The sequence below is a fragment of the Prionailurus viverrinus genome, chromosome E1, assembly GCF_022837055.1.
Source record: "Prionailurus viverrinus isolate Anna chromosome E1, UM_Priviv_1.0, whole genome shotgun sequence".
In the NCBI taxonomy this organism is placed as follows: Eukaryota; Metazoa; Chordata; class Mammalia; order Carnivora; family Felidae; genus Prionailurus; species Prionailurus viverrinus.
Window position 1 is genome coordinate 1,448,044 of NC_062574.1, and position 27,566 is coordinate 1,475,609.

A 27,566-nucleotide genomic window follows, 5' to 3' on the forward strand; every position below is an offset into this window, starting at 1 on the left:
CGGCCGCCCGCGGATTGGCTGCGCTCTGCGGCGCGCGGAGCGAGTGGGGAGACCAGCGCAGTGGGGCCAAGATGGCGGCAGCCGAGGGGCCCGCGGGCGACGGGGAGCCGTGGCAGTCCTGGCTTCCCAACCACGCCGTGTTCTTGCGGCTCCGCGAGGGGCTGAAGAGCCAGAGCCAGAGCCCGGCCGAAGCCGAGAAGCCGACGTGTTCCCCGTCGCCCTCGTCGCCGCCGCTGCTCACGAGGAACCTTGTGTTGGGCCTGGGCGGAGAGCTCTTCCTGTGGGACGCGGACGACAGCTCCTTCCTGGTGGTCCGGCTGCGGGGCCTCGGCGGCGGGGGCGAGGAGCCCTCCCTCTCCCAGTACCAGGTATGGCCCTCAGCAGGGGCCTGCCCGGGGTTCGGGTCTCCCGCGCACGCCGGCAGGTGTGCCGACAGGTGTAAGCCCTCGTCCCTTGGGGGGCGCCCAACTGAGAGCGGGAGGCGCCTCTCCTCGTCGTTTTGGCCTCTGGCGGCCTCCCTTTGCGTCTTTATTCCCTCGTCAGAGGCTTACGGTCTCCGACACCGTTAGAGCAACTCATGCTCTCGGGGAGCGTGGGTTCTTGGGGCCCGGGCTCAGGGCAGCGGCCGTGCAAGCCGCCAGGAAAACACCCGCGATGAAGGGGAGCGGAGAGAGCGTGGGGGTGCGGGGGGCGCTTCTCGGGAGGCTGGTTCTGAGAAGCCGGTTCCGCGACGGGACGCCCGCCAGATAATAAGCGTAATCCTGACTCCCTCCTGGGGTTGCGCCGAGCGCCGAGGCAGGGGTAGACTTGAAAAACCCGGGTTTCGGGTTTTGTGCCTGCCGTGCAGGAGTCCCCTGTGAATTCCTTCTTTTCGCTTCTAGGAGATGAGCTCGTTCCCCAAGTTGGAAGGGAGGGAGTTTTGCTTGTTTCTGATTGTAGCGGACCGCGTGTGAAATTGGGGCTAGACAGAGAGCGGCCCAGACTCGCTGTGGTCAGGCGTTGCAGCGTTTGCTTGTAATCACCGGCTTCCCTTCTTTCAAAGATTAAAACACAGAAAACGTGCCTCCTGTTCTACCGCATGACCTCTGCCCCGAGCCGCTGGCGGCCTCTCGCTGATGAGAAATGACTTGATTTTCACGGGGTGCTTGGCAGGTTTCTGCAGTCCTGAAAACAGGGCACGGGTCTACACAGGCTGACCTGATGGGGGTGCAGAATGCAGGTGGGGAGTGGGACTGCCAGGGGCAGGTTGGAGTTTGGTCGCGAAAAGGGAAATTATGGGGCGCCTGGGTGGTTCGGTGAGTTAAGCGTGTGACTTCAGCTCAGGTCACGATCTCATGGTTCGTGAGTTCAAGCCCCGCGTCGGGCTCTGTGCAGACAGCTCAGAGCCTGCGGCCTGCTTTGGATTCTGTGTCTCGAGCTCTCTTTGCCCCTCCCCTGCGCGCGCGCTCTCTCTCTCTCTCTCTCTCTCTCTCACTCTCTCTCACTCCCTCTCTCAAAAATAAAGCAATTAAAAAAAATTTAGGGATGCCTGGGTGGCTTCAGTCAGTTAAGCGTCCGACTTCGGCTCCTGTGACCATCTCATGGTTTGTGAGTTTGAGCCCCACGTCGGGCTCTGTGCTGACAGCTCCGAGCCTGGACCCTGCTTCGGATTCTGTGTCTCTGCCCCTGCTCCGCCTCCCTCCCTCCCTCCCTCTCTCTCTCAAAAATGAACATTAAAAAAATTTTTTTTTTTAAGAAAAGGGAAATTATGCAGAGTATTTATTTTGCAGGGTAGGGAAATGTGGTGCGTTCCTTGTAACATTCCAGTCTCAGTGGTTAAAAATCTTCCATCAGTTAACGGCCCAAGTGTTAGCCGTTATCCAGGCTGCTTCATTGTCCTACGGCAAGTCCTGCGTTAGCTGTGGTGCACAGCTGTAGTGTAGTGTAGGGTACTGTTGTGCTCCCAAGCACCTGCCACGTGTGTTTACCTGGACACGAGCTATTTTGACCAGTTTGCTTTTAATTTCCAGAGGTTGCTTTGCATAAATCCGCCCCTGTTTGAAATCTATCAAGTCCTGTTAAGTCCCACGCAGCAGCATGTGGCACTCATAGGAATGAAAGGACTTACGGTGTTAGAGCTGCCCAAAAGATGGGGGAAGAATTCTGAATTCGAAGGCGGAAAACTAACAGTGAATTGCAGGTAAGTCGTACGTCCACGGAACGTGTGTCTGTCTTCTGTCGTACGCGCGGACAGTTGTTCGAGCCCCGTGGTGGTTAAGGTGCATTTTCTGTGCCACGAATCGAACATCGCGGTGTTCCAGCTGGTCTGCGCCTTGGCTGCCTGCTGTCGCGTCTGTGCTATATGTTTTTTTTTTTTTTTCAACGTTTTTTATTTATTTTTGGGACAGAGAGAGAGCATGAACGGGGGAGGGGCAGAGAGAGAGGGAGACACAGAATTGGAAACAGGCTCCAAGCTCCAAGCCATCAGCCCAGAGCCCGACGTGGGGCTCGAACCCACGGACCGTGAGATTGTGACCTGGCTGAAGTCGGACGCTTAACCGGCTGCGCCACCCAGGCACCCCAACGTCTGTGCTATGTGTAAGGTCACGTTTCTTCTGCCCGAACTGTCGAAGCGCTGTCTAATCGGGGTTCTGTTTTCAAGTAGGTAGAAGCAGCATGACGTGTCGAAAGCAGCTGGCGTCTGGGAGTCAGACCGTTTGCTCGTAGTTTGACTGAGTTTAGTTTTGGTGTCTTGTGTTTTTCAACAAATCCAGACAAGCGAGAGTCGGACTCAGATTTGTAGAAAAGAATGCAAGCTAGAAACCCCCCTTTAGGGGCGCCTGGGTGGCACAGTCGGTTAAGCGTCCGACTTCAGCCAGCTCACGATCTCGCGGTCCGTGAGGTCGAGCCCCGCGTCGCGCTCTGGGCTGATGGCTCGGAGCCTGGAGCCTGTTTCCAATTCTGTGTCTCCCTCTCTCTCTGCCCCTCCCCCGTTCATGCTCTGTCTCTCTCTGTCCCCAAAATAAATAAACGTTGAAAAAAAAAAAAAAAGAAACCCCCCTTTAGCTCCACAGCGCAGAGACCCGGTCCCCATAAAACGCCCGCTTTCTAAATCCATTTCCTCACTTCTGCAACAGTGATGGTAGTTCCCGAGCAGTTTCTCACAGGGCTCCTGCAGGGGTCCAGTAAGACGTGACACCTAAGATCACGTATAAGGTCATTTTTAAAAAACACTCTGTACTTCAGAAAATCTTTTTATTTCGGTTCTTACTGATCTTGACTGAATAGATGCTTTGCTCTCAGCGAGAGTTGAGAGAAATTTGACGGAAAGGACCAAGCGGTGGTAAGATAGATTTCCCTGTAGGTTTCCGTTCACGTGCTGCAGAACGTTTCAGGGAGCTGTTGTCCTCACTTTAGCACCACGCCTGTCGCCGAGAGGTTCTTCACCAGCTCGGCCTCCCTGACTCTGAAGCACGCCGCCTGGTACCCGAGTGAGCTGCTGGACCCCCACGTCGTGCTGCTGACCTCAGACAACGTCATCAGGTACGCTCTGTTTCTCTCTCGGAGCTTCGCGAGGGGAGATTCCCTTTCCGCTCGTTGGCTGACAGCTGGGGCTCCGCTGAACGGGTGCCGGGACGGCCGACGGCTCTGCCTCGTGGCCCTTGTGACCAGTGTGCAGGCAGGTCGTCTGAACGCCCTCCCCCGCGTGCCGGAGCCACTGCCGCTCTGTCTCGGCTCGTCCCGTCCGTCTCCTTTACCGGTCTGCTGGCACGTCCCCTCTCAACGTGTCATCTTGGAGGTCATGTACCATCGGGAGAAGAATACAAGTGGGAGTTGAGAGATTTGAATTCTTGTCCCAACGCCGCCTCTGTCTTCGAGATCCGAAATTCTTTTTAGGGGAGCCTCAGTTTCCAATTTCGTAAAACGATCAGGTTCGATCTGACAGCTTCGAAACGCCCCTCCGGGGCTTGAACTCTACCGTCACGTGCCCCGGTCCTCCAGAGATTTCTGTAACGTTCCCAGTTAACTTTCTGGATCTGCCTCATGTGAAACATTTACTGGGGAGACCCAGCTGATGGGTCCCTCCGGTTTCATTTTTCCTAATCACCCTTTTTAGCTGTGCCTTATCAGCCTTTCCTTCCCTGCTGAATGGTTGATCCCTTTCTGGCCTCTTAGATCTCCGAGCTTTCCGGTCACTTTTAGTTAGTAAAACTTGGTCTGTCCAGTTTAAAACTCTGACGATCGGTCCACATCAGCAGCGTGTCGTGGCCCCTTCTCACAGGCCCAGACTGGGGCAGCTGAAACGGGTGGGGAGGGCCTGGTCTGCTCTGGCTCTTGTTCCTGTCCCCGCACCCTGAGGTGGGGGCGATGTGTAAGGAGGGGCTGCCTCCTGCTTCCTCTGGGTCCAGCTCCTCGGTAGTGGGGGTAGGGAGAATGGGGCAGCTGAGGGAGACAGCTGACCCCGGTCCCCGTTTGGTCCTGTCTGCCACCAGCGACCTCCGTTGACGTGGTAGGCTCCGTGCAGGTGTGTGCATCCCCCCCTCCCTCCCGCCCCCGCCTGGCCCGGGCGGCACTTAGCCTCGGGCCGCTGGTGACGGAGGCGCTCTGTGAGCGGTAGTGCCCTGGGCCCTCTCTCACGGTGGGGCATACACACGCGTGCTATCTCCTGCACCCTCAGCGTGACCATTGTGCCCTCTCCTGTGGAGTCATGGGACCTGCCAGGGTCCTTTCCTCTGCCCCCCAAGGGCCACAGGGAACTGAGCACCTGCACCATAGTCCTGACGCTGTTCCAGCCCGGCCCTAGAAATTTCCGTGTAGGAAGTAGATACCGTATAGTACTCCCGTGCCACCAGCCCTGGGATGTGAGGTGTCAGGTTCAGTCGAGAATTCCCCGACCTGGTGGCCTGTGGCTCCCGCAGCACGTCTGGCATTCAGCCAGGACTGGAGACACGAGTCTTCCTTTACTACGACAGGCACCTCTAAGCCTGGCTGAGTGTCGCCCTGCCCACCCATTAGCTTGGAAAGCAGGAGGGGCCGCCCTCCCTTCACAGAGCTCGTCCTGAGTCTTCCTGTCTCGTGGGCTGGGCAACCGGCTGGGGGCCGGGGTGTGGCCGAGGCCTTTCTCGTGTGACGCCCAGAAGGAGGTATCTGGTCCCAACTGTTGGAGGTTCTTTTTAAAATATGGGGTGTTGGGGGCGCCCGGGCGGCTTAGTCTGTCAGGTGTCTGGCTCAGGTCGTGACCTCATGGTTCGTGAATTTGAGCCCCACGTTGGGCTCTGCACTGAGTGTGGAGTCTGCTTGGCGCGCTCTCTCTCTCTCTCTCTCTCTCTCTGCCTCTCCCCTGCTCATGCGTGAACGCACTCTCCCTCACAATAAATGAACTTGTAAAAAATAAGTAAGTACGGGGCACCGGTCACTTCCCTCCCCCAACCTCTGGAGCCTGTGGACGGCTTCGGGGCAACAGGACGCCCCTCGACGCTCCCTTGTGCTTGCTGTCCCTTCTGCTGCCTTCCCTTCTCACGTGTCCCATCTGGTATTAGCACGCACCTTGAGGTCAGGAGTGCAGCCAGGAAGACCACCGTGCGTGCGTGGTCGGTTGCATCAGATTTTTGTTGAAAACATCTATTAAATGGTATTTCGCTGGTAACGGAGCAAACGGAGTTTAAAACTTCTGAGGGTGGTCGGACGAGGTAAGTGATTGACTCCACACGGGCTTTATAAGGGGTGTTAGATTTCTGATAACGATGTTATTGGCCTTTTGAAAATTCTCCTTTTAACCGTAGCCACACGTGTCGTTGACTTTGTTATTTTAGATTAAAATGATTTTGGCAAAAAAAATTTATAGAAAGCATCTCCGGTCTTATGCTCTGCTTGAGAAAGTAGGGACGACATGGTGCTGCGTCTCGTCCAGCAACGCGGGTAGTTGGGGGCCGGGCGTCCCTCCCTCTGCGCCCGGTGGGCGTACAGGGGGTGGCGGGATGTGGCTGCAGAGTCGGGGTGCACGCGCTGGGGTGCTGGTGCACTTGGGGCGGTTGGGGGGACGCTGGGACGAGGTGAGTGTGCCTGCGGACTCGGGGGTAGATCCAGACCCGTGACGGGGTGCGGCGGGCTCATAGGGCTTCGGGGGTGAGAGAGGGTGTTTTTGCAGGGCCCACGGACACAGGCGAAGTGGGCTGCTTTGTCAGGGCAAGCACGCCCTTTGGCAGAGAAATGGTTGTAAAAACCAGTAGGAAGATTCTCTGGCAGCAATCAGATGGAGGAGAAGGGCGCTTTTGAGATGAAAGAGTTTTGGGGCACCCAGGGGCTCAGTTGTTGGATTTCAGCTCGGGTCAGGATCTCACGGTCCTTGGGACCGAGCCCCGAGTCCGGCTCCGGGAGGATGGGGAACCTGCTTGGGATTCTGTCTCTCTCGGCCCCTCCCCCACTCTGCGTGCGCGCACTCCGTCTCTCTCTCAAAACTTTGAACGTTGTTAAAGAAAAGAAAAGAATTTTAAGTGCCGGCACTGTGCTCTTCTGTTCGCCAGGATCTACTCTCTCCGTGAGCCTCAGACACCCGTCAAGGTCATTGTGCTTTCAGAAGCGGAAGAGGAGAGCCTGATAATCAATAAAGGGTGAGTTATTTGTGTCACAAAATAGTTCCTTTATTGGGCTCATAAGTGCAGTTTTAACAGAGATTATAAGGTTTTCCAGCGGTGACCACACTGCTGGGGACCTGAGGAGTGAGCCGAAGTGGGCGGCAGGACAGAGTGGCTGAGGGTCACGATCGCTGCCAGCTGCTCCCTTCTTGAGAAGGTTCTAGAATGACTGCCTGGCACGGGCTCCCTCCTGTGTCCTGACGGAGGCGATAAGTTATGCCATGGCAGAGATTCGAGGTCAGAGTGTCGGGCCGCCCGCCTCCCAGACCGTGTACACCCAGAACCTGGAGAGGAAGAGGGAGCCCTTCTGACTCTGGCGCCCACCCGCCCACTCCCCACAGGGGCACGCTCCAGGTTCCCCGACCACCAGCAGTCACCCTTGGAACTCACAAACCCCGTCCCTCTGGCCTCCTGACCGGTCTTTCTGGTGATGACCACATAGGACCGCCCACAGCCTGTGCACGTAGAGTGACACTTTTAGTAGCTGTATTTTTAGAAGTTCCATTTGGTTCTTTCCACGTCTCCGTGGCAGTCGTCTCTAGTAGTCGTGTTTATTCCTGTTTTCCCAACTCTTCGTCCTCTGACTACTTCCCACGTAGCTCTTCGGTGTGTGAACAGCACGGTGGGGTGGGGGCAGCGGGGGCCTAGATCTGTACTGCCCTTGCCCCTGACCCACAGTCCCCGCCTCGCCCCGTGATTGCTGATCTCGGGCTGTGAACTTAACGTTTATTGGATCTTAACGTTTGGGAACGTGGAGAGCCCGCGCTGGCGCCCAGTCCCAGGTTGCCGCTGACCTGGGGCCGATTTCACTCTCCGGGAGAGTCTCAGGGTGAGCGTTTCAGCTCAGCGATGTCAGTGTCAGGCAGTCGCTTCTTAAATTAAAGCTTCCACCCCCGCGTGGCAGGTACCGGCCTCTGGGACTCGGCAGGTCCCCCCCACCCCTGGGGTCGGGCACCTTCCCTGCCCGCGCACTTGTTCCGAGCTCCAGGCCCCGAGTTCTGATCTCCGCCCTGCCGTGTGTTCACTGTGGCGCATGCCGGCTGTTCAGCGGCCCCGAGCCTCGTGTCCATGACTGTGTTCCGTGAATATGAAGTAGAATCACGGCGCTTTCTACTAGGATCGCCGTACGGGATGGACGAGGTGATGCATAAAAGTGCGTAGCCTGGGTCCTGGCACGGGGTTGGCACTCACTCATCGACACCTGCTGTCATCATGGGGAACACGCCTGCATTTATTAAGCTCCTGGTAACTTTTGACGGCCAGGGGTCACTTGAAGTCTCTCTGACTTCCATGTCTGTTGTCCCTTCGTTGTCCTGGTCATTTAGTTGAACGCAGGCTGTTCTTTTGTTCTGATTTGGGGCTTCCTCATTTTTTTTCCCTGCCTCCTGACACCATATACCCTTCCATGCGATAAACTCACGCGTGGTGGTTGCAGCACAACAAAGTGACATCGCTCCTCCAACCGTATGAGTTCGTTTTACCCGCACTTAGTAACCCTGTATTGAACTGGAGTCTCCTCGGATAACCCGTCATGCTGAACTTTAAAATACGAAGTCGCGTGTTTCGTCATTTGTTTTTCTTGATGATAAAGATAATATGTGTTTATTGTAGAAAATTGGGGAAACCTACAGAAAAATATTAAGAAAAAGAAATCTTTGTCATCTCCTATAGTTTCTCCTTGACGTGGCAGCCAGAGCGACACTTTGGGTATAAAGCAGGTCATTCCGTCTTATTCTTTTTTTTTTTTCAACGTTTACTTATTTTTGAGGGAGAGAAAGCACAAGTAGAGGAGGGACAGAGAGAGACGGAGACACAGAATCTGAAACGAGCTCCAGGCCCTGAGCTGTCAGCACAGAGCCGTAAGTGGGGCTTGAACTCACGAACTGTGAGATCATGACCTGAGCCGAAGTCGGACGCCCAACCGACTGAGCCCCCCAGGCGCCCTTCATTCTGCTTTATTCTCGACCGCAACCCACAGGATGTCCCCTCCGGTTTCTTTCTCCCTCCGTGTCCCGGTTCTGAGCTCGGCCTCCTCGCTGTTCATTCCTCAGACAACATGCACCCCCTGCCCATGTGGCTGCTGACGCCTCCCCTCCTTCCTTCGAATCCGTGCTCAGACATCACCGCGCCAGGGTCCTTCCCAGGCAGCCCAGCCCGAGGCAGCCCCCCTCCCCAACTTCATTTTTCTTGACAATGTCATTTTCTGGCTTTGTGCTGCGTGTTCCTTTCTGCGTGTGCCCTGCGTGTCTCACTGGAGGGCGGGGCCTTGGTTGAAGTCACTGGTGGGTCCCCAGCACCCCGTGACAGCGTGGGGCCCGGGACGTGGGGCCGATGCGAAGGAGATACTTGTGGAGTGAACGTGTCCCTCTGCTCAGCGTTTGCTTCCTGTTTCTCTCTGTGTGTGCGTGTATCTGTCCTGTCTGCGTGTCTGTACGCTTAAACTAAGAGGAAACGGGGTATAATTTCATGTTTCTGTCGTTTAATTGTGCTCTATTTTGTGTCCTCCGGCGAGTGCAAACTCCATCCCCATCTCCTGTTAGCAGACGTTTCGTTTTCATTCTTGTTTTTGACCCATCGGTTTTTAAATGTCTTTTCAGAAGGGCATACACTGCGTCTCTGGGCGAGACAGCGGTGGCGTTTGACTTCGGGCCATTGTCAGCGGTCCCGAAGACCATGTTTGGACAGAAAGGCAAAGGTGACATAGTGGGGTACCCGCTGTACATCCTGTACGAGAACGGAGAGACCTTCCTCACGTACGTCAGTCTGGTTCACAGGTGAGTGGGGGGGTGCCATCCACGGATGCCCCTCGTGGACCGGCCCGGCCAGACTGGGGTCCGTGGGTGGGTGTCCCGTCTCTCGACGTGTGGCAGCCTCTTGATGCTTGCTTTGCGTATCTTGGGGAAAGATGCGTACAGACCGTGTAACCTTTGGTCGCCTCGTATTATTTGGGTCGGTTCTGTAACGTTCTTGGATAATCACCGAAGACTGGATTTGTTTTCACGAAGTCTAAAGCACAAAAGTGTCGTGCATCTCGTGTGAGCCAGGCACTGAGAGGGCAGCTAGTGGTGGGGACCTGCGCCCTGGTTGTGAGTCCCCGGACCACGCACGGTGCACGGGCGGGAGGACCCAGAGGAAGGAGAGCGTGCCGCGACTGAAGAAGTCGGGGAGGTTTTCGTGGACACGTGGACTGACCTCTAATGAGGATTAACCGAAGGTCAGGGAAGGGCATGACTGCTTTAGTCCCCAGGGCGTGTGTCTCTCGCGGCTCAGTGGTCAGGCTCTCGTGGCTGGAGCCGTGGTTCCGGCTGCGGAGCGTTACGTGGTAAAGCCGGAAGTATCTGCCCGGGGGGAAATTGGGGAACGTGGGGTCTTTTCTGTAGGAATAGGGTGGTGGGAAGCCAGTGATGGTTTCTAAACAGAAGGACAGAGCAGACGGTTAGGGACAGAGAGACCCTCTCTGGGGCAGAGAGACATTTAGAGACGCTGCTGCAGACGTTAGGTGACCGTCTGCGGGATCGGAACGGGGGCCGTTCCGAAGCAGGGGCAGAAGCGGACACGCTTCCTACAGAGGAAGGGTCCGTAAGACTCCGTTCCCGGTCGGGTTAGGGGGTGAGCTGTGAAGACAAAACTGGGGTCAGGAGGGGCGGCTAGTGGGAGTTGTTATTACAGGTGGCCAGTTGGACACAGTAGTGGGCTCATAAAGTGGAAACGGTCGGTGGACAGTTGGAACTAGGGGACCGGACAGAGAGGATCACCAGTCCGGGTGACGGTCGCAGGCGGGAGAGGGCGAGGATCCTGGGCCCGTTTGTAACCCGAAAGGCGTGAGACCAGAGGCTAACGGACTTGATTCACTTATGAGTCGTCTGGCCCCCTACGAAGTCAGAAGTCAGGGCCCCGCGAGCGGCAGGTGTGAGTCCTAGGCCTCGGACTCTGCAAGAGGGCGGGGTGAGCTGGGGGGAGGAGGGTGGCCCCTGGCATCCGAGCTCAGGCTGAGGGATCCGCTGGGTCCCTGCGGGAGCAGAATCACAAAGGGGAGGACGGGGACCTCCACCGTTGCCGCGGGCGGGGACTCCCTCTCAGCCGCATCCGCCTCCACCTGAACATCCCCTGCTCGGAGTTGGCCGTCGTGGTAACGTTGTCGCCTCCCTCCGCCCACGGCCGGCACCCACCTATCCGCACCTCATCACCTGGTCGCCTTCCGCAGCCTCTTGGGTCCAGCCCAGCCCCACATTCTGTTGCCCTTAACCGCGAAAACTCCCTGAGCGCCAACCCCCTTCTCCATCCTGCTGTCCTTACTTCGGACCCTCATCTCCTGCCCAGACCCTCGTCCCCTTCAGTCGCTGCCCTGAACCCCATCTCAGTCCCCTCGGTGTCACCCCCTCACTGCTGTCAGATTGATCTTAGGAAAGTGAAGCTCTGTCCCTCTTCACATGAACCTCTGCTGACGCTGTCGCCCGGCAGGGAGGCTCTGAGGGCCTTGACGTGGCCTGCCGACTTGTCTTCTGTTGTCTTAGAAAGCCAAGTCTCCTTCCTGCCAGTCCTCGTCGTTCATGCTTCCAGAACTTTCCAGAGCTGCTCCTTAGCTTGGAAGGTTCACCACCCCTTCCCAGAATATACTTTCCCATTGATCTTTTTTTTTTTTTTTTTAATGTTTATTTGTTTATTTTGAGAGAGAGCAAGCAGACGAGGGGCAGAGAGGGAGGGAGAGAGGGAAAATCCCCAGCAGGGTCCACGCTGTCAGCACAGAGCCTGACGAACCTCGGGATCGTGACCTGAGCCAAAATCCAGAGTCACACGTTCAACCTTCTCCGCGCCCCCGGACTTACTTGTGTTTGAAGCCTTTCTTACCTCACTCTCTCTGTACCTGGTTCGTTCTCGCATTGTCGAACTTAGCACGTGGTCTTGTAATCCTGGACAAACGTGAGTTTGACCGACATCACCGGTTCCTGGGGGTGTCACCCAGCACCCAGTCACTGTAGCTCTAATCCCGTTAAATACTGGGTCCGAGGCCCCGAAGAGCAGTTCCGTTTTGGGAGAAAGTACAGGCTGTCCGTAGTAGTTCCGGCCAGGCATGGCTTGGTGTGCCCTCGCGTGAGTGTGTGCTGTGAAGCCAAGAGGGCTTGTAACAAGATGCTGGGGAGCGCCAGTATTTTCGAGCCAGAAGTGAGAGAGGGGTGTCCGGAGGGGCCTGAAGAGAGCCAGGAGACCGGAGTGCACGTGTGAAGGATGCGGGAGGCAGCCGTGAGCCCACAGTAAATGCGGCAGCACGTCGGGTTGGTGGCCCGTGGACTTAGCAGCTGGGAGCTCTCCTCTGGCCTTTGCAGGAGCGCGGCCTCGCTGGGGTGAGGGAGGCTGGAGCCAGAGTGAGCAGGGGGCACGGCCTCTGGGCCCCTGCCCCGGGGACTCTGCGCTGAGCGACTGCTGCGGAGGCATCCTGGGGGGCGGGGCAGTGTTGAGCCGCATCTCTGCTCTGGACACCAGTAAGCACCCTCCCGCCCCCGCCTCCCTGGTCGTGACAACCAGAAATGTCTTCAGACGTAGTCAACGTCCCCTGGCGCACAAAGTTACATCCAGTTGAGAGGCACCAGGGAGACGGAAGTCCAGGGGAGAGTGAGGGGCGCCTGGGTGGCGCAGTCGGTTAAGCGTCCGACTTCAGCCAGGTCACGATCTCGCGGTCCGTGAGTTCGAGCCCCGCGTCGGGCTCTGGGCTGATGGCTCAGAGCCTGGAGCCTGTTTCCGATTCTGTGTCTCCCTCTCTCTCTGCCCCTCCCCCGTTCATGCTCTGTCTCTCTCTGTCCCAAAAATAAATAAACGTTGAAAGTGAGACAAGGAGACATCAGGAGTACTGGTGCCATGGAATTTTCTGTTTCTGTTTTTTCTTAAAGCTTCTGGTTTCTTTTCTTTTCTTTTTTCTTTTTTTCTCTTCTCTTCTCTTCTTTTTTCTTTTCTTTCTTTCTTTCTTTTCTCTCTCTCTCTCTTTCTTTCTTTCTTTTTTCTATGTCTACCTCTGAGAAAGTGGAGGAGGGGGAGGGAGAGAGAGAGGATCCCAAGCAGGCTTTGCACTGTCAGCCTAGAGCCTGATGTGGGGCTCAGTCCTTCGAACCTCAAGATCATGACCTGAGCCAAAATCAAGAGTCAGACGCTCAACCGACTGAGGCATCCAGGTGCCCCCGTGGCACTGTGTTTTCAGTTGGGGCCCGGCAGCTGCAGAAAAGGGGTCGCGGTGGCGTGGTTGTCTTCCGTCAACCTGTCCGAGTATGTTTTCCCTCTTCCCTCAGCCCCGGGACCGTCGGGAAGCTGCTAGGCCCGCTGCCCATGCACCCCGCGGCAGAGGACAACTACGGCTATGACGCCTGTGCCATCCTCTGCTTACCCTGCGTCCCCAACATCCTGGTGATCGCCACAGAGTCGGGCATGCTGTACCACTGCGTCGTGCTGGAAGGGGAGGAGGAAGACGAGCAGACGGTGAGCCAGGCCCGTGTCTGCGTTCGCGTCTCCGGCGCCGCGTGTGGTTCCCGGGCCGGCGAGAACGCTCAGGACGCTAGGATTTTCCTTTATATCTGGCACCTCTGTGTCGTTTGGAAATCAGACACCTAGCGTTAGGTGAAGCCCACCTAAAAGTCCACGTGGCGAGATGTTAGAAGGCGCCCACGTGCTCTGTCCACGCTCGGAGTGGCGGGCTTCAGTGACCTCAGTGACAGATACAGAGAACCCACGAATCGCTAAACTGGCTCTTCTCAACGCGATTCACGACCTTCCAAAAGGAGGGAGGCCTTTTTTCCCTCTTTTGAGAACATTAAGGCCCTGGTGAAAGGGGTGGAATTAAGGAGAATTTCTTCTGTTCCGAACCGTGTGCGTTTTTATACGAGCGTGAAGCCTGAAACTGCCGGTTCTCTTACAGTCTGAGACGTCCTGGGACCCCAGGGCCGACCTCGTCCCCTCCCTGTACGTGTTCGAGTGCGTGGAGCTGGAGCTCGCCCTGAAGCTGGCGTCCGGCGAGGATGACCCCTTTGATTCTGACTTCTCTTGTCCCATCAGACTTCACAGAGGTAATGTGCTGGTGGAGTGTACTCCTGTCCCGTCCTGTTTCCACGGGGACAGTCACAGGCCATTCCCGGGCACCTTGGTTTGGGGCCCAGCTCTGCAAAGCCAGCCGCGTTTCGTGGCCTCAGTCACCGCGCTGCACTTGGGTCCAGGAAAGGCTGGGTGTGCTTCCCACATTTTAAGATCGTGGTCTGTGGTCTGGATCCCCCTGGAGTCAGAATAGCGAACTCTTCCCGGTCCACTCAAAAGTCGGCTTCGTGATTCAACTACTTAAACGTATGCAAATAAACTTTAAAACGAACTTTAAAAATCAAACGATAACACGCTCACATTAAGATGGCTCTCTAAAGCCTCTTTCTTCACTTTAGAGCACATTACGGAGTCTTGTTAGCCCCAGAGCCAGTTTGAATGTTGTCCTTTTTATCTTTTCATTTTATTTTAACTTACCTGGGTTGGTATCTTTCCGGCAACTTACCTCTGTTCGTCCGGGGAGCTTTTGAGTAGATGCTGAGTCGGCGGAAGCCCGTGTTGTCGAGACGCTGCGGGGCTGAGTGGAAGGAGCCTGGCGCGTGCTGGGCTCCGCTCATAGTTGTGACGACGTCAGGCATTCGGTCAGCCCCCCTGCTGTCCGTTTTCTCATCTGGAAGCGGCAGGGGTGACATCCGATGACCTCTGGGGTTCCTCTGACACGAGACCTTGTGACCCTGTGCCGTCCCACCACGCCTCGGAGCCTCCTGTCGGTTTCCTGGGCCCGGTGCAGAGAGAGGGAGGCTCGCCTCTGCCTGGAGGTGGTCCAGCTGTGCGCCTGGTACGGCACAGTCAGGGGTCGTAGTTCCTGAGCAGCAGACCGGCGTAGGGAGCTCACCGAGCGTGTCTCGCGGAGCCGTATCCACAGAGGTGTAGTCTGTGTGGTCTCTGAACTTCGCTTTAGGGCTGAGGAGACTGAGACCCAGTGACGTAGGCGACAAATTCACTGGTTTCCTTATGAAGGTACGTAATGTCTTTGGGAAATCTTTTTTTTTTTTTTTTGAGAGAGAGCGAGCACATATGTGCACAAGTGGGATAGGGGCAGAGAGAAAATCCCAGACAGGCTCCAGCTGTCAGCACAGAGCCCGACGCGGGGCTCAAGCTCACCAACTGCGAGACCATGACCTGAGCAGATGTCCGACACTTAACCCACTGACCCACCCAGGCGCCCCTCTTTGGGAAATCTTAAACATAGGCGTTTTTATCTTCTAATGAGAGTTAATTATTTTCACATCTGTGAAACTAATAAACCGACCTGTTCATGTTTTTATTTAGGGCACCTTCCAATCATTGAAACATGCCCAGATTTTTATTGACATGAGTGGATGACCACCACGTGACAGGGACGCCTGGCAAATTCCTACTTCAGTTACTAACGTTGCCTTTTTCTGTAACAGATTTCTCTTACTTGCCAATATTGAGGTTTTTCTATTAATGTCAGCACCACAGGCACATCTCGGAAAGTCGTTGGAAACAGTAGTAGACCTAATGAGAGGATTTGAACCTGAACGAGCGGCAAGTGTGGGCAGAAAAAAGGAAACTTTTTAATATTTTATTGTTCAGAGAGAGGATCGCCATAGACCAGGAGTTTTAAAACTCTTCGTGGCACAGTGCTGTTTTCAGAGCCCCGACGTGTAAAATAGAAAAGAAAAACTAGTATTTGCTTTACGATATTTATGAACCACAAAGTTAAAGTTAAAGTGAGGCTCTTAGAAGGAAGGGAGTTTCATTTAGGGGTTTATGGATGACAGCTGCATCTTAAATTAGCTTTCGCGTGTAAATTATTTCTGTATCTTGTTTTGGTTGCTTAATGTTTTAGAAGTACTGAGTCACAGAGATAAATATTCAGAAGTAAAGTGTCCAGAACTCATCTTTTAGTCTCATGTAGTCTCACTAATACTAGGGGTCAAAAGAAGTATAGAAGTTTTCATTAAAATTCCATAACGGTTCCTCGTATTTCTTAGTACGAATATAAAGGACTGTCGGGGCACCCGAGTGGGTCGGTCAGTTAAGCGTCTGAGTCTTGATTTTGGTTCAGGTCATGATCCCAGGGTCGTGGGATCGAGCCCCCTGTTGGGCTCTGTGCTGAACTTGGAGACTGCTTGGGATTCTCCTCCTCCCTTTCCTCCCACATCCCCCTCCTTGCCAGTGCTCTCGCGTGTGCCCTCGCTCCCTCTCGCCGCCTCTAGAATGAATGAGTGAATGTCAAACAAGAATTATAGCAAGGAAAAAAATTTACTTGGGGTGCCTGGCTGGCTTGATCGGACTTGATTGTGACTTTTGGTTCAGGGTTGTGAGTTCGAGCCCCACGTTGGGAGTAAAGGTTACTTAAGGGGAAAAAAAGAGAATCGTATCCAAACTTGAACGTAAAGACTGTTAAGTCCGCGTTATCAAGACAAGTAAGACTTGGCATTTCCCAGCTGCCTGGACGCACCGTGACGACAGTTCGCCCCGCAGCCGCGGCTGGGCCTCTGACCCACTCGTGCGCTTGCTTGCACAGGTTCGCGTGGGTCGGTGATGCCGGCACAGGTGTTGTCCGGAGCCGTGACTTTCTCAGGCACCGTGTTGTCCTGAGAACGAGAGCTATAAATGCGTGTGCTGAGGGGGACGGACAGGTAGCCGGCGGTGGTGGTGTGCTGAAGTCTCCTGTGAAGGTTTAGAAGTGACGTTTGGGTTGTGTTCATGACTTTGAAAAATACTTCAAATACATTTGAAAGTTGAATTCCAGTTTTAAAACGTCAGATCCCTGCTGTGGTAGCATCGCGTGCAGGTCCCGTCGCCTTCTGTCACTTCGTGGACCGGTGCGTTTGCGGGCTGCCGGGGTGGGTGCCTAAGACCCATTTTCTAACGCGGCCTGTACTCCGTTCGCGACTCCGTTTGCAGATCCCAAGTGTCCCTCGAGGTACCACTGCACTCACGAAGCCGGCGTCCACAGTGTCGGGCTGACTTGGATTCATAAGCTTCACAAATTTCTCGGGTCAGGTGAGTCCCCTGAGCCTTTTGGTATGTTTCCCAGATTCTGTCGAAAAGTCGTTTGTAGTAGAAAAGTAATAGAGGAAATCAGTGAAACCAAAGACTGTCACTGGAAAACGTCAACAAGACGGACAGACCTTTGGTGAGACCAACCCCGCGAGGAGACGCTACCGCTGACTTCACGGCGACGGTGTTCAAGGTTATGACGGGGAACCGTGAACAACTCCGCGCCACGTAGGGCCCCAAGGCGAGACGGACTCGTCCCTAGGAAGACAGACTACCGACACCGACTCAAAAGCCAGAACGTGAGCACAGACCTATAACCAGTGAAGAGATCGAAACAGCAATCAACTACCCGAAGAGATAAGCTCAGGACAATGAGCTCTAAAAGTTCCGCATTTAAAGAAACCAGTTCTCGACAGGCTCTTCCAAAAACAGAAGGGAGAGGAAGCACCCCCCCGCCTCGCTCGTGGAGGTCACTGCTCCCCCGACACCAACACGAGACAGGTGTGCAAGGACAGGAAGCCGCAGACACACACCCCTCACGAACACAGATGCAAAAAATCCTCAACAGAACGCTTGCAAACCGAATCCAGTGAGGACAAAAAGGACGGCGGCCCAGGACTCCGTGGGATTTATCCCGGGAACGCGAGGTTGGATTCTCATCCAGAAATCCATCAGCGTAGGACGCCGCACGAGTAGAGGACATAAGCTGCATCATCGTCTCAGCGGACGGAAGAGGCGTCTAAGGAGAGGCAGCCTTTCCCGGTCCCAACACTCAGCGAACGAGTAATGACAAGTTCCTCGGGCGGCTCGGGCGTCTACGGAAGACCCACAGCCAGCCCCGTGTTTGATGGGCAAGGCCCCAAGTGTTTCCGTAGCTGTCTTTTGCTGCTGTGAGAAGTCACCGCGAACTCAGCGGGCCGCAACAGTGCGGATTTGTTACCTCACAGCTCTCTAGGTTAGGGGTGCTGGGAGGGCCTCCCTTTCTGGAGACTCTGGGAGAGACCCCATCCCTAGCCTTGTCCAGTCTCCCCGGCCTTCCCTTGCCCAGAGTCCCCTTCCTCCGGCTGCAAAGTTAGCAGGGGGCGCGGGGCGAGTAGAGTCCTTCTCTCCTTTTCTGCTTCCCTCTTTCCCTCCTAAGGAAGCTTGTCGTAGCATCGGGCCCACCCGGATAATCCAGAATGATCTATCTTTGAGACCTGGACGAGCAGTGCTCATTCCATCCGCGGCCTCTCTTCCTCTTTGCCTGTGGCCTGACGATTCACAGGTTCGGGGGATTTGGGCACAGGCCCCGTTGGGGAGTCCGTTGTTCTGTCTAGTCTGTTGCAACCCGTGGCCTCCAAAGATTCACACCTGACCCATGTGCCAAATTCACCGGCCGTAGCGTCGTTAGAGCAACGCGGACGTCAGAGGCTCCTCTAAATCTCGTGAGTTCACAGGTCCCCAGTCCTACCTGAATCTTCTACGTCATCCAACTCAGATATGTAAAGACTCTGTCCTGGGGCAGAGTAGATTCTATCCTGGGGCAGAATTCCTCTCCCTGGACCTTGAAACTAGAAAACAAGTTCTCTGTTCCCAGACCACAGTGGTGGGACAGGCATACGTATCATTTCCAGACATTTCAGGTCAGAAGGGGAGAAAATGGAAAGGAAACCGCAACCACGGGTCCTGCGCGGTTTCAGAACTCAAATTCTAGTAGGTTTCAAGGCTTGGCGATCGTCCTCCGGGCCGGCACTGTTGCCCTCTGAGTAAACCTTCATCTTTTCCAGAAAGGTAGCACTTACCTACGGTAGAGTGGCTTATTACCCAGCTTTCTGCCTGCAGAATTTTGGGGGTGGAACAGCCTTTTCTCATCATCTCTGTGACCCTTTCAGTCTGAGGCAAGCAGCGTTTATGTGGCTACAAATTCTGAAGAACCTTTTTGGGTCCCCTTGTGTATATCGCAAGAAGTCCATTCACCCACAGGCCTTTCCGGGGGGATCCTGTCTCTATTTTGGGTTCTCCTCACGTGGCCACAGGATCAGTCACGCTCCTAATCTCTTCGGAGAGCCCTTGTGTCACTGGACATTTAGACCTTTTGATCTTTCTGAGGTATAAGTACATCAGTGGCTTTTTCCTCTAAAGCAGGATGTCCTAACAGTGAGTCTCTTAATTTTAGTATCTTTTGCCGTTCAGATAGATGGAGAATTTCCTAACTCATCAAATCTTTGGGGTTTTTGTAAGAACCCAGTTGTATTTTTTCTGACGTTTTACTGCGATTGGCCTAATGAAACCAGGACACGTGGCCAGGGTTTTGCTTGGAAACCTCAGCTGAATGTCCAGTTGAATTGTTTACACGTCTGCTTTCCACACGTTCCCCTCAAGATCCAAGAGGACACCGCTCCTGCCGCTTGCATTCAACCGAATGGAGGTGCCAGGCAAGGAAATTAGCCAAGAAAGTGAAATAAAAGGCATCAGGATTAGAAAGGAAGAACGAAAACGCTCTTCTCTAAAAACACAATCTTTTACATAGTGAGTCATAGGACACCCGTTGGAAAAGGATCTATACCAATAAGTGAGTCCAGAGCGGTTGCAGAACCCAGGAGCATTGTACAAGTATCAGTTCTGTTTCTGCGCACTAGCAGTAACCCAAAAGGAAATTAAGGAAATGATCCCGTTGGTAATAGCATCAAAACACACAAAATAAGACTTAACTTTAACGAGAGTATGAGACATACACTTTTAAGACTATAAAACGTTACTGAAAGAAATAAACCTCCCATGTTCGTGGATCAGAAAAGTTAATACCGTTAAATGGCAGTCTTCCCCAGATCGATGTGCAGATCCGGTGCCAGCCTGTCAGAATTCTAGCTAGCTTTGCACAAATGGACGAGCTGACCCTAAAATTCATTTGGGATTCTACAGACCTAGAATAGCGCAAACAGTCTTGACAAACAAGAACCAAGTTGCAGGACCCACACTTCCCTATTTCAAGGCTCCTTACAGAAGGTACACCCATCCAGTGTGATGCTGACACAAGCATACACGTGTAGGTTGACGGCATGGGACCGGGAGTCCAGTTGGTTTCCACGAGGGTGCCAGGACACATCAGCGTGGAAAGAAGTCTTTTTAAGAAGCGGTGCTGGGACCAGGGTGCGTGTACACACACGGGAATGAAATTGGACCCCTGCCTCACACCATAACAAAAATGACTCAAAAGGGATCAAAGACCTGAAAATAAGACCTAACCCTGTAGAACTCTCAGAAGAAAACACGATCACAAGAGTGCAAAGGTAGTCCTCGGAATGGGAGTGAATATTTGCAAATCGTGTCCGGTCACGGACTTGAGTCTAGAACGTGAAAGAACTCTTAGAACTCAGTAATCGGTTAAAGAGCCCAATTTGAAAAACGGACAAAGGAGTTGAATAGAGATTGTTCCTTTGATGAGGTACAGAGAGTTGAGCCCACGAAAACGTTCAGCATCATTGGTCATGAAACAAGATGCCACAAGACCACTTTATGCCCATTAAAGCAGCTAAAAGCAAAGATGACGGTAACCAGTGTCGTCGGTGCGGTGTTTATGGAAACGTAAGATGTCCCAGCCCTTTGGGCAAACGGTGTGGCGGTTCCTCGGGCGATCAAACCTCCAGTTACGGCGTGACCTCTGCCCAGCGCACACCCACGAGAAGTGGGCACGTACGCCCACACGAACACTTGTAAACGAATGTTCACAGCAGCATTACTCCTCAGAGCCAGATGATCACCCCGAGTACACAGCCATCTATCCGACGGCATATCGTGCAACACGGATGGGCCCGAAAACGTGCTGAGTGGAGGCAGCCAGGCCCAGACAAGGACACGTGTGATGCGATTTACGTGACCCGTGCAGGGTGGGCGGGTCCGCAGGGACAAAGCGGATTGGTGGTGGTCGCCTGGGGCCGGGCCAGCGGCAGAGCCAAGGGCTTCCTTCTGGGTAGCGAGGGGTTCTGAAACTTCCGTGGCGACCCTTGTACAGTTCTTACAACGCACTAAACTCCCACGGAATTCCACCCTTTAAACGGATGGGTTCTGTGCATTGTGAACTGCATTCGAGCAGCTGTTGTGAGACGCCCGGTGTGGGCGAGGAAGGGACGGGATGGGAGTGTCCCCTCGGGGTACACGGCCGACCGAGGAAAACGCACTCCCCTCGGGCTGAAGCCGAGCCCCGCCGTGGGAAGCAGGTGTCTGCGGCGGGAAGGCGTCGTGCTTGGGCAGCAGCGGCCCGGGACGGGGTCCGGGACGAAGCCTTCGCTGCATTTAACTTGCAGACCTGTGTCCGCGCGTCAGTCACTTGTGTGTGTCTGCGCCTTTGCAGATGAGGAGGACAAGGACAGCCTCCAGGAGCTCGCTGCGGAACAGAAGTGCTTCGTGGAGCACATCCTGTGTACGAAGCCGCTGCCCTGCAGGTGAGGACCCGCCCTCGTCGCCCACTGGTCCGACTCTGCCTGGAGGGCGTTGCGACCCCGACTTCCCGTCCGGTCTTCAGAGGGGCCTTCTCTGCCCAGCGCGTGTTAAGGCCGCCGTTTGTGTTTGGAGAATGTGCGGTCAGTCAGGGCAGAGCCCGGGTCTGCGTGCGTCACGGTGCGCTGTTGGCCTCGTGTCTGCGATGCCGTTTCTATGGACCGACGGACAGTAAACGTTCAGTGAACAGAGGAAAGGGAAGATCCTAGAGTGACTGCCGTGGGTCTACAGGGGTACCGCCTCCGCGTGGTGCCCTCTGGACATTTGGGCCACAGGAGGAGGGTGGACCTGGGAAGAGGGAAGGTGTGGAGGGGGGCGTGCGGAGGGGTCCGTTCCTGCAGGGTGGCCCGGTGGAGGGGGACGCTCCTACAGGGCGGCCAGAGAGCCGGACCGGGGGAGGGCGCAGGGGGAGGAGAGCAGGGCTGAGGGTCTGCAGCGGCCTTGCTCAGCAACGGTGAGGCAGCCGGAGGAGCTGGGCCGAGGGGGGGCTGGGGCTGACCCGGCAGGAGGGAGGGCCTGGACCGGCAGCACGGGGGCTCCCGGAGGACGGCGGCGAGGGCACCCCTGGGGCCGGGGAGGGCGGCCTTGGCACCAGAAGGCGAACGGGTGAAGTGGGTGACGACTCCCATCCGCTCCTCCGACAGGTAGACACGAACGGCCGCTTGGGAGCGGGTCCCTAGACAGGAAATCCGTGAGCGCCGTCAGGGCTGGGACGGCCTTGGCTTCCATTGGGGGGAGGGGACCTTGTGAGCCGGGAGGTCACACGGGGGCCGTCGTCCCCACAGTGGCCTGGCTCGCAGTCACAGGATGCCGTGTGCACTCCTGTGTGTGCAGATCTCAAGCCGGAAAGACTTTTAACTCCCGGAGTCCCGTCCTCCCCCCCCCCCCCCCCCCCCCCCAGCCTCACCTCCCCAGAAAGGTGAAAGGGCACCGTGGAAGGAGCTGCAGGGCGGGGTGCTGCGCTAGCACTGCCGCCCGAGGGCAGGGGAGTGGGGAGATCTGAGGGCCTGGGACGCTGTCCCTGCGAGTCCCCAGGTCCGCCCTCCTCCGCCAGGCGGGGACGGGGATGGAGATGGTAGGCGAAGCCATGTGACCCGGGTGCTGGGCCGTGCTCCGGCGCTGTGCAGGGCATCCGGTCAGGGTTGGGTGCCGGCGGGGCCCTGGTGGCGGTCGGCGGGGTCGGATGCCGGCGGGGCAGACGGCAGGGCCCGGGTGGCGGGCAGGGAGCTGCGTGTCAGTTGGCGGGAACCGCCGGGTTTGGGCGAGCCAGATGGCCTCTGGGCTGTTAACTCGGTTTCCAGGTCCCCGCGTCCCTGTAAGTCAGCTGTGGCTGTGTCGTTCCAGGCAGCCGGCACCGATTCGAGGGTTCTGGATCGTCCCGGACATCCTGGGGCCCACGATGATCTGTGTCACCGGCAGCTACGAGTGCCTCATCAGGCCTTTGCTGTAAGTCCGTCCTCGTGCCCACGCGGCTCTCATTCGCTCTGTAGAACCCGCGCGGGGAGCGCGCCTGTCATTCCCACTTGGAGACGCGGGATTCACGCTCTGCAGGCGAGAGGGGTGGAGGTTTCTGCTGTCGCTGCCATGCCTGAAAGGACTTATTTTAGGCAGAGAGTCGGGAACTTTACTTCCCAGTGTGGAAAAGTGGTAAAATACCGAACTCTGCTATTCACGTGACTTAGTGGAAATGGCATCCACGCCGTCCCTGTGCCAGGCTCCAGGGTAGCCCGAGCCCCCGCAAGGACGGCACCGTCCCTTCTGTCCGGGGAGGTGACACCGTGCTTAGGTCGCCGGAACACATCCGCTGGGGCTGTAGACCCGCAGCCTTCTGACCCCCTAGTTTCCCGTCTCCACCGGCCTCGGAGCGACACCAGGGGACGTGAACTCAGCAGGGGCGGGGGGTTGAAAGTGGCCTCCTGATCCTTCCCTTTGAGGAGCTCCCGTGAAGCCACAAGCACCACTTACTGTTGGGCAGTCCTGAAGGTCACCCATGGGTCACAAGCGCGGGAGCAGGAGTCCCCAGGAGCCACCGGAGTGTGGGGCACACGACCCCCTCCCGCCCCCAGTTGCCCCGTGTCGGTGCAGAGCACGGGCTTCTGCGCACAGGCCTCGTTGAGAACACCAGCCCCGCTTGACGTCCTTGGAGGAATCCCCACAATCTCTGAAGGTTGACAGTTATGCCACTTGGAAAGCAAGATAAACAATTCACCATCAATTTTGTGTTTTTTCTACTAAGACTGAAAACGAGCAAGACTAAAGTGGGAAAAAATCACCTTTTCGCCTTTTACCTCGACACATTTGCTAACATGGTGACACCCCGTCACACCGGGTCCCTTCGGAATGAAACCATTAAGACCGAAGGGAAAAACCACACATGCGCCGGCTCCCCGGGGACCCAGGTGTCCTTACAGTAGCTCCCGTCCCACAGACGTAAAGATGCTCATCGGGCGCCCGCGGGTGCGTCTGCTCTCCCGCCACCGCCGCTGTGAATATAATATTCGAGTGAATCTCATTTTTAGGATCAAGTTCAACAGAGCAAATCCAGTATGTACAGCGGTTTTCTGGCCAAATCTGAAATGACACCTAGGAAACGAGTCGTTTATTTTTGTGACTCCGGTTTACAAACGGCTCTCCCGTCCTTTGCAGAAAGAGTCCCCGATGAATTTATGTTTTTATGTTGCCTTTGTCAATCCAAACTATTTTTTGGAAAGATGGAGTGCAGAAATGCTTTGTCAGAGGTCGGTCCTGGTAGAACAGGGACAGCTTTCCCCAGGTGACTCTTCAGGGCAGAAAGCACGCGGTGTCGTCCTGTCACACAAGTAACACTCTCGCCTCCCGTGTTCTCACGGCTCAGGGAGCCGTGGCTCGTGCTTCCCTGGGGTCCTCGCCGTAGAGGACACCGCGGGAGATGGCGTCTGACGCACTTCTGTATTTTGCAGAAGCACGGTCCATCCGGTGTCCCCTCCCCTGCTCTGCACCCAGGAAGACAAGGCAGCGGAAGAGTCTCCCCTCCGCATTCTGGCCGAAACCCCGGATTCCTTTGAAAAGCACATCAGAGGCATTTTGCGGCGCAGCGTTGCGAATCCGGCGTTTCTGAAGTACGGGGTTTGGGGCGTGTGGGTCTGGGGAACGGTCCCGCCCGTTTTCATACTCGCCGTGTGTCGCGTCGTCCGTCCACTGTCTCGTGCGGCACCTTTCCGCGTGGGCGGGTGGGAGAGGGGGGAGGGGCCGGGGAAGGAAGGGAAGGCGGGAAAGGAGGGACGGCGCCCCCCTGGCCTGAGCCCGTGCGGCGGAAACCCCGCTGACAGGTCATGTGACAGAGACGCGGCCCCTCCGCCGGGAGACAGCCTGCAGCTCCTCAGCCGGGCCACGCAGGTGTTCCGGGAGCAGTACGTCCTCAAGCAGGACCTGGCCAAGGAGGAGATCCAGCGCAGGTAGGGTGGCGGCCTAGGGCCCCTGGCGGGTCGCGGCCTCGGCCTGGCCTCCGATCGCATCTCACTTCTCTTGTTTTCGAAGGGTCAGGCTATTGTGCGACCAGAAGAAGAAACAGCTGGGAGACCTGAGTTACTGTCGGGAGGAGAGGTGAGCGCGCCGCGGGGGACGTGGGAGCGTGGCTGACACGCACGACCGGGCGCCGGCTTCCCCGTCAGGGTGGACCCCAGGACCCTTGGTTTTCTGCCCTTAGGAAAAGCCTCCGGGAGATGGCCGAGCGCTTGGCCGACAAGTACGAGGAGGCCAAGGAGAAACAGGAGGATCTCACGAACAGGTCCGCGGGTGGCGCCGTGCGGGCCCCCCTGTGGTGACTAAGCGCGCGTCAGATCGGGGTTCGGGAAGACGGGCCCGCGGCGGCTGCCGCCTGGCCTCGGAGGCGCAGGGGGTGACGGCGGGGCGGGGCCCCCATCAGAGGCCACCCGGCTGGGGGCGTGGCCTGGGGGGGTGTGCCCCGTGTGACCCAGCCGCCCACCGCCGCCACCTCCAGGATGCAGACGGTCCTGCACAGCTTCCGCGCCCAGCTCCCCGTCCTGTCCGACAGCGAGCGGGACATGAAGAAGGAGCTGCAGCTGATCCCCGAGCAGCTCCGCCACCTGGGCAACGCCATCAAACAGGTGGGCGAGGGCGCGCGGCGGCCAGCGTGCCCCCCCCCCCCCCGCGCCCCCACCCCCACCCCTGGGACCAGCGAGCGCGCGCGGACCGTGGCCCGACGCACGTTCTGTTGGGTACTCGAGGTGACCATGAAGAAGGACTACCAGCAGCGGAAGATGGAGAAGGTGCCGAGCCCTCAAAAGCCCACCATCGCCCTGAGCGCCCACCAGCGCAGGTGCATCCAGTCCGTCCTGCGGGAAGAGTAAGTGCGTTCGCCTGACGCAGGGCTGCGGGGCGCCAGCGTGTCCCGCACTCACCGGCCGGGAGCCGGGGTCACACGGGCACTGGAACGCGGGGGACGGATGGGGGTGGGGGGCGGAAGCGGGACTGCCTGGCGGTGGCGGGCGCGCTCCCATCGGAAGCCGCGCACCGGGAATTTCGGCGGAGCGTTTCCGGTGCGCGTGACCCGTTTGCATCCTGCCGAGTCCCTCTAAACGGCCTCCGGTCTCCCAGGGGCGAGCACATCCGAGAGATGGTGAAGCAGATCAACGACATCCGGCACCACGTCACCTTCTGAGCCGCCACACGCGGATTCACACCGAGGCCGCAGAGTCGGGGCTCAGGCGTGTTTGTGAAACGGACAGGTAGCATCATCTAATTTGTAAGGCGGCCTTTCAGATGAACTTTGGCTGCGTGATTCACATCTTTCATACTTGTTTTGTAGTTACTGAATAAATGCTTTTATTTAAAAACCGGAATGTGCTTTATATGCACTCACCGAGGGCCCGGGATGTTTTAAAACTCCCTGGAGACCTTGAGCTGCGCTCTGCCAGCTGCCATGGGCCCCACGGAGTCGTCTCCGAACCGGAGCAAAAACGAGAGCCGCGTTTGAACGTGGGGGTGCCCGGAACGCGACCGCGGGGCCGACCCCCAGCGCCGAAAGGAGGGGACCTCGCGGCGAACCAGGTGGCGGCTTTTTAATTTGAACACGTTCTTCGAGACGCGCCTTCGGTACAAACGGCTCTGTGCAACGCGTGTGGGCTCGGAGCCGCGGTCCTGAGGCCGCCGCTGACCCATCGCCTCCGCAGGCAGGATTACCTTTCAGAGCCACGCTGGGTCGCACCCCATCCCAGCACGGTCACCGTGGGTCTGTGTTCCGATCGGCGGTCCTTTACGCCCGCCGGCGCGTGGAGGTCCGAAAGGTGACCCCGCACCTGCCCAGGGACGGCGGAGCGACGTCGGCTGAAAGCCACGCGATGAGGTGGGTCACAGGTAGGAGGCAGGTCAGGTGAGACGCGCGTGAACGTGCGGGCACGGACGGTCGTGCGGCCCGGCCCCCCTCCCTCTGTCCACACGGCTGGTGCCCACCTTTGCCTCAGTTTCCCACTGGACAACACAAAACCCGGCCGAAAGGGGTATCCCGCAAGGGTAGCCTCACGGTTTCATGCCAGAAAGACTCTCAGTTCGGGTTTTACGGGATGCTTTTCTCGAGGGACTTCGAACAGTTTGCCTGTGCGGCCCTAGACACCACGGGGAGTCCCTGATCCGGGGTCCCCGGCCGGCGCCTCTTCCGGCGAGAAAGGTCCGCAGAGCACTGGTCTCGGCGGCGCGGTTCCCTGGCAGCTTTTCTTCGCGATTACAAATTTCCCGCCTCGTTACTGGTGCCAATTTTAATACCTTGAAATTAGCTGGGGGCTGCTCTTAACACTTGATGCAGAATTTAAAGCGATTGCATTTTGGAACTAGAACCCCGTGTAATTCAAGGAGGATATAGGTGTTCTTTAAACCAAACAGCACTTCTTCGTATGAAGGGATTTTAAACCAATTAAAATGTTTCACGCATGGCAAGCCTATAGCACTATTTCCATAATTAGTATTAAAATTCCTAATTATCAATAAGAACAGCAGTGACCCAGGGATCAGACGTGTAGTCCTCATCTTGGCCTGTGGTAGACAGACGTCCCGATTCTTAGGGCTGGTGAATCAAGGACAGTTCACACTAAACTAGAAAAGTCCACGGTGGCCGTGAGCCAGAGCCCGCCACCCCACTCCCGTGAGCCGGGTTCCCATCTGCGGGCGGACTCGGGACACCTCCCCTGCCACTGGCCTCGCCGCGCCCGGGCCGGCGGACTCGGTGCAGCGCTCGTGAGGCCATGTGGAGCCCACCTGCTCAAGGACACCTTCCCCACAAAGGGAAGGAGCCGAACCTGACACAGGCACCAACGGCCGCACTGACTGGTCCCCCAGGCACACACGGGACCTACACTGAGAGAGGGAAACAGAAACTAGGTACCTTGTCAACCCAGTCACGTGTCTGTACTGGATGCCTCAGACTACCCGGCC

At 56.6% G+C, this 27,566-nt stretch overlaps 1 protein-coding gene across 2 annotated transcripts; it reads left to right on the forward strand.

Moving 5' to 3' along the window:
• Nucleotides 1–33: 33 nt before the first annotated feature.
• NUP88 (nucleoporin 88) lies at nt 34–25,975 on the forward strand. 2 transcript variants are annotated; one of them, XM_047832218.1, is made up of 17 exons: nt 35–368; nt 2,010–2,179; nt 3,397–3,522; nt 6,504–6,590; nt 9,212–9,388; nt 12,893–13,079; nt 13,516–13,663; nt 16,569–16,667; nt 20,995–21,085; nt 22,485–22,586; nt 24,080–24,238; nt 24,449–24,574; nt 24,657–24,722; nt 24,826–24,906; nt 25,120–25,246; nt 25,367–25,485; nt 25,737–25,975. In XM_047832218.1, the coding sequence occupies exons 1-17, from the start codon at nt 72–74 to the stop codon at nt 25,798–25,800; spliced, it is 2,226 nt and encodes a 741-aa protein (XP_047688174.1). In that variant the 5' UTR covers nt 35–71; the 3' UTR covers nt 25,801–25,975. The 2 variants fall into 2 exon arrangements, with proteins under 2 accessions (XP_047688175.1, XP_047688174.1); XM_047832219.1 differs by lacking the exon at nt 16,569–16,667 and having other exon boundaries at nt 34–368.
• The last annotated feature ends 1,591 nt before the right edge of the window (nt 25,976–27,566 follow it).

What these genes read in the sequence shown, in the direction of transcription:
- NUP88 (XM_047832218.1), top strand. Translation starts at nt 72, where the DNA reads ATGGCGGCAGCCGAGGGGCCCGCGGGCGACGGGGAGCCGTGGCAGTCC. An exon ending in TGCCTCATCAGGCCTTTGCT is followed by an intron (nt 22,587 to 24,079) that starts GTAAGTCCGTCC and finishes TGTATTTTGCAG; the next exon opens with AAGCACGGTCCATCCGGTGT. An exon ending in GCGAATCCGGCGTTTCTGAA is followed by an intron (nt 24,239 to 24,448) that starts GTACGGGGTTTG and finishes CCCCGCTGACAG; the next exon opens with GTCATGTGACAGAGACGCGG.